The 6,417-nt window shown below is 38.4% G+C and overlaps 1 protein-coding gene across 1 annotated transcript; it reads right to left on the bottom strand.

Moving 5' to 3' along the window:
* Nucleotides 1-762: 762 nt before the first annotated feature.
* LOC133842208 (uncharacterized) lies at nt 763-4,146 on the bottom strand. Its single transcript, XM_062275217.1, is given in 5 exon segments — nt 763-1,024; nt 1,483-1,505; nt 1,507-1,754; nt 1,819-2,010; nt 3,702-4,146. Coding segments are annotated over 5 exon segments (717 nt in total). The 5' UTR covers nt 3,787-4,146; the 3' UTR covers nt 763-855.
* Nucleotides 4,147-6,417: the final 2,271 nt, after the last annotated feature.

Below are 6,417 nucleotides of genomic sequence, written 5' to 3'. Positions count from 1 at the left end.
CTCATTCAAATGATGTGGGCCACAAGTGGTTAACAAGCAAATGCACATGTATATTCTGTCGGCATATCCTTTTTCATTTGCATGACACCTGACTCGGCACCCTCGAAAAGCAAATGGCAATCCACTTGATTGCAGCAGCTCGTGGGCTTTTGTGCTGCACCGTTGTTGGCTTTAGCTGCTGCTGCTCCTCTTGGTCCTGTGTTGATTGCATTCTCGTCAGGCGCCTGGCAAATGCCCTAAATAGTCCTTTATTACAGTCAACTGCGAGTGAAGCGAAGTGCAGCAGCTTCAGCTTCAGCTCCGTCAGTCGACGTGTTTCTGCATATGCAAAAAAGTCCTTTTTATCCAGTGCACACGTCTTCGTGCCCGCCCCTCATCCTGCATTTGTGCCCTCCATGGACTGCAGTTACACATGCACTGCAACTGGTTGCATTATCCTTTAGAATTTGAATGCGCTTTGTGTTTTATTTTGCACTTGAATGCGCGACAGGATGAGAGGCGCAACAGGATGCGGATGCGTCGACTGCACATATTGAGGATGTGGCGAGAAAGCTTGTATAGCGCAAATGCAGTGGCTGGGAAAGAGAATGTGGGGCGGTGTTGTATGTTGAGTGTGTGGCATGCCTTTGAACATCACACGTTGCCCTTTGCAGTTTTCACACTTGGAAAGCAGCGCATCAGGTGGCCACTTTCGCTGGGAGGATTTGTTTTTCAAGTGATTAGGCTGCCAAGTGCCCCCAGGTTACAAAAGAGCATGCCACAAAGTGTTTAAAATGTGATTTAATAATTTAACAATGATTTGTGATAATAAATAAGAAGAGAGACAATTGGCAGGGTAGGCGTTTTCTAGGTAGCTTAATCATACATCATCTTTTCAGCTAAGCTGCGTACTACGTTCTCATCATAATCCTCGATTTCATCCTCGGCATCATCAATGTCCACAGCGTTAGGCCGCATCGGATATCCCTGCTCGGGTGGCACGATTTTAACTCCATGATCGCCGAACAAAAGGCAGTCGAAGTTCCTAGGGATAATATTCATTTATTAAATGAAATTAGTTTGTTTATTTTGAATCGGTGAAATTAGTCGTTCTTTATCTTGCGATTTTGTTCCATGTATTGTTATTATAATGTTTTCTGTTAATGATTTCAATAATTCTTTTATGAAAATAATATTTGAGAAATTTTAATATTTTATATTTCTACAATGTTTATATATAGAGTCTAGTCTAGTGTACATCATTAAAACAACTGTACACGAACGAACTAAGAAAGAGAAAAGAACAGAAATAATAAACACTGAGGTTGAACTTATTCGTTCGTTCATATTTCTTTACTAGCGTTTTTAGAAGTATGTATATATTCGAAGATGATTGCAGTTAGTTTACAACTCGACTTTAAATAAAGTAGACGACGAAAAGTTTTTTATACTAAATGACGTGTCGCTTATGAGAGATACAACGTACTTCAAATGCAATCTTACCTTTCAAAGAGTTCAAATCCCTGGGAACTCCCCAGACATATACATGCAGACGTGCATATTGCGGCCGACAAACCAAATGTCATGGAACTGAATGCAGGCGCGTGCAAAGTTGAAGCGCGGTGGCCTAAAGCAGAAGGGTGGAGGGTTCTGGCCCGATACCTTGCGTCGGAACCAAATATTGTTATTAAATCGCATGCGCAGCTCAAAGGAGAACTCTTCCGGACGATAGGCGACCTCAGTGCAGCTATTCATACCAATTACCGATAGGAATCCTGATTGTCAAAGCCAAAGAAGTAATAATGTGGCTTGTAATCCAATATCAGTCTTAGTACGTACCAGCACAGCATTTACACAGACCCGTATCGCAATTACAGGGTATGCGGCTCACCAGATTGTTAATCGTAAAGTTAGTCAGACCAAGTTGACGAGATTCCTCCTCAAGTGCCAGTTGATTAAGCCGATGGTTTAGTATGCCCAACTGAAGGGTAGCATCGTAGGCCAAGTCTTCGGCTGGAGGCTGCAAAGGAACTGCGAGCGAGTTGTGAAAGGATGTGAAGGACGAATGGAATGATTGAGGACGTATGTGTTAAAGTGACACCATGAAATGATGATGATAATTTGCATTGAGCAAAAAAACTTCTTTGTGAAACGAGATAAGTAGCTCAAGTTCTTTACAAAACAACAAAATATACAGAAATAGACAACTAGAAAATCAACAACTACCAAAAATAAACAAAAATCCATTTTTTTTTTGCCTAATCATCTTTCGTGAACTTCCGCATTTTAAACAGTTCCGCTTCAAAGCCACTGACGCAGCCACTATTAGAAAATCAACAATAAAACAGAGAAGAAAACAAAAACAAAACCTAACGTCTAACAGTTTCAACTATTAACCTTGACTGCTTCCAAATGAAGCAAAAAAATGAGCAGAGCTGACGAGGCTTGGGAGTATTTTTGATGTCAATGAGATCTCATGCATTGCGAACGAACCGAAACTGATCGCAGCATATCAATACCGAGTGTTGTGGTCAAGATCATGGACAAGAGTGTCATAGAGTCTTCATAGAGGGAGAGACATTGAGAGAGATGGAGAGTGAGTTAAAAACTGGTAAGTCATCGTTGCTCTCTCTCGATATTTGAATGCCTCTCAAATTGATAACGTTCGAGTTTTACGACTCTCTGACGAGTTTTTTTTGGAGGCACAGCTGGTGCATATATCATTAAGAATACTTGAAGATCATACGAAAGTTTGGCGTCTTTAAAACGCATAATGTGCTAATTTTTTAAAGTCACAAAGTCAAGTCAAGACGATGTCAAAAACATACTTCAAGTACGCTGAGAACGTGGACTGTTGATTAATGTTGGGCTGCAAATGTGTTTAATATGTGATTTTAAGTATGCGGTTTATATGGTCGATATGCGGTATTCGGTATTCAAGTTGGAGTTGTCGACTGACATTGGATAGTCATAATGTCGGGTCACGTCTTTTGCTGTAACTTGTTATGGCCCGCACTGAGCGACTACTTTGGGTATTGTAAAATATTTAATTGGTGCTCTGATATTTTATGAAGTGTTTGGCATTCGTTGGCCTGATCGTAGATTGTTCAAGTGTTTTTAGATAATAACAATAATCAGCAAAAAAAAGGCAAAAGAATTGCAACTTTTGGTGATTTTAGTCAGTGTACAAGGTTAAGTAAATGGTTTTATAGTGTTAAAAGGTCTGCTAAAACCTAATTCTGCCGATTAATAAAATGATTAATGATGAAAGAATGTCGAATGATGAATAATATATTTACAAATAAAACACCATCACATATTAGGAATTTGAACACATTTTATTATAGCATTATATTATCAAGTTTGCCTCATGGAAGTTATCACAAAATTGCAGGTACAAGTACAAAATACTAGACAAAGGAATTCCATTATACCTAACTATATACAAAACCCCATTTAGCCAATCACATTTGAACTCATCTAGCAGTCTTAGAGTAGGAGATATTTACAGTATGACATTTAGTTGGACATTTTATATGTATTATATACACTTATCTTAAACTTAAATTCGTTTGATTCGTAGAGTCAATGCCCCGTATTATATTTTACTTATGTTAGGCAAACATTAACAAAGCGATAAAAAATTGGCATTGCGAAGGGATTGATAAAGTTCACAACCAGATAGTAGAAATACGACATAAAATAGGAGTTCTTTGTACTACCGGTATCCGATTTGGAGACTGCCAGTAAAGATGCCACACACAACAGGTAGAAGAACAGGCGCGAATGCGAGCTGGCAGACGGCATTTTATTGTGTTGTAAATCCACGAAGGTTGAAAATTATTGTTGTTATTGTTGTCGATGTTGTTGTTGTTGATCACCAGATATTGCACGCTTTTGTTTGTATATTGTATTTATATGGGGTTTTCAGTTTTAAGTTTTTTTAAGGCTCGCTTCGCACGCAACTTTCGCTTTCGCGGGGAGACACCACAAGACAAGACAAGTAATCAAAATTCACCAACCAAGATTTGAAAATCACTTTTAGTTTCTACTAGCATTTAGTTGGGCGATACTTGTCGGACTCTATGACTTCACACTTGAGGCGACTCGACTCGAGGCGAGATTCCAGCTCCGAACGTGCTAATGGCTAAAATACAACTGACCAAGAAAACGGTAGCGCATGCGCATGCTAAGTGCCAAGCCAGCGGACGGTCCGGCAAACCAGCCTGCCAGACAACTGACAACAAGACAGCAGACAACAGACAACAGAGAGGTTGCCGAGACGGAGGGAACTGCTATGCGGGTCTCTTTCGATTGACAGTTTTATGTTTTTGTCTGAATAAGCGAGCGCCAAAAAACCAGTATTTTTTGCTGTTGTTGCTGTTGTTTCGTTTGCTGTTGATTTTTAAGTGAAGCCTCGTTTTGGGTCTGGGCCTCTGTTATAATTTCTCTCCTAGTCGTCGCCCCAATTGACTCTCACTTTTCTCTGGGTGCCTCTCCCAATCGTTCAATTTTTATGAAATTTTAATTAAGTTGGTGTTGCACGCACCTTGCACCTGCTCTTAATCACAACACATCGTTTGTATTATGAACACTTCGCTACACATATAATACATTTATCAGTTCATTAATTAACTTGCGCTCTTTTTTTTTTTCTTTTTCGGCATTCTTTAAGTAGATAATTTGCAATTTATGGCAACTGGTTCTACAACTCTACAAAATTACTGAACTACGTGCATTGAAAGTTGTGTGTTGTCTGCAGGTGAAACTTGGGTGAGGTACGAAAAGTTTTCTATCTATTCATTGCGGCTTAAGTATGAGTATTTACAACTACCAAACACACATAAATGAGAATAACTGCCTGAGGATATTTTTAGAATCTGGTTTGTATTATGATCTTGCTCTACTTACATTGATTTCAATCGGCAAGTCATGTTATGGGTGTGTGAATGAGTGTACTGAGTGTGTTCAGAACAGGTTTTTTGGCTGAATGATTTGCAAAATGTTAGGCAAATCTTAATTAAGATTTTCTCTGGTTTTAAAGATCGCGCTGTCTAGTTTTATATGTCAACAATCAAATCCACAAAACAGAGGTTTCAGAATGTGATCATGCCAAGCTGTTTATATACCCTCTTTAAATATGGTCATTTATGAAATATGGTTCATTTTTTTAAACAAATTTAGTATTATAACTTCTTTAATTACACTACATTTGTTATGTGCTATATTATCATTATGTGACTTGAAATTTACAATATAAGTAAAAGTAATTTCAGTATATTTAGTTTCATTGAAATGAAATTGCTAAATACGATTTTTTTTTTATATATGAAACAAAATATTACTATATAATAAAAAATGTTTCAAATTATTTACGAGTATTGAATATCGTTGACATAAAGTTGTTTGCTTTCAGAGTCTCTTCTCATTGTTTAGAACTACGTGACCTTCAAGCCGATTATATGGCAAAAACAAATAACGATCGGGGCAGAAATAACAGTATACAACAGTTATGCTTATATTATTTAAGTATGCAAAATACATAGAGGCTCATTTATTATGCAATGTTTGTCTGCTCACTATACTGCCAAACTGTTATTAGTTTTGCCTGCTTTTGCATTATTAATCGCTTTGTTGACATTGACTTTGAGCGGCGCTTTCCAAACTGTATCTTTAAGCGATTTTAAAATTTGTCTTTGACATTTGTAAGAAGCGGAAGTGCATTGGCAATGCATTGAATAGATTAGTTCAAATGCCAATCAATGGGTCAAAATTTGTATTGCATGCCAATAATTTCTATTAAACGCGGACAACTGGCCAACTGACCAACTGGTAGTTAGCTGCTGCGCCACGAATCACTAGCGCCATCTATTGACTTCCTAACAAGCTAGGTTTGATTGTTGTTGTAGCATGTGATTATCGATTTGTGGTTGTTGTTGTTGTTGGCTGTGCGATCGCTATTGATTTGCGATGGCAAGCGACTGACTGACCATGCCCCTTTCTCCTCTGTGTTTGAGAGAGCAGTCCGAACATGACATTAGAAATTATTTTTGGCTGCTGTTGGTTGCTGGTTGCATGCTGTTGTTGTTGCTAGTTGCGAAAACTTGCACGTAAATCATGTGAAATCAATTTCTCTTGCACAATTTTCCACTTTTGGCAAATATGACGAAAAATCCAAAGCATAGAGACGACGCGAAAAGTCGTGAGTAAACATTTGGTTAGACCGATCCTCGATCTGCTCTTTTTCCAAAAGCGATCTCAGTTGCCTTTTTGCTATTGTTGCTGTTGCTGTTGTTGTTGTTGTAGGTGCTGCTGCTGTTGTTGGTAGCATCTTGCGGTCTAATAATAGCATGTTAACTCATAACATGCTATCAATCACTCCAAAATTCATATCTAGCAGGGAAACTGCGGTGGGTTATGCTCCGGCTGTATCGTTAT

This window comes from Drosophila sulfurigaster, chromosome 3 (assembly GCF_023558435.1).
Source record: "Drosophila sulfurigaster albostrigata strain 15112-1811.04 chromosome 3, ASM2355843v2, whole genome shotgun sequence".
Lineage (NCBI taxonomy): Eukaryota > Metazoa > Arthropoda > Insecta > Diptera > Drosophilidae > Drosophila > Drosophila sulfurigaster.
Note: the sequence above shows the minus strand (reverse complement) of the source record. Positions and strands in the feature narration are given on the sequence as shown.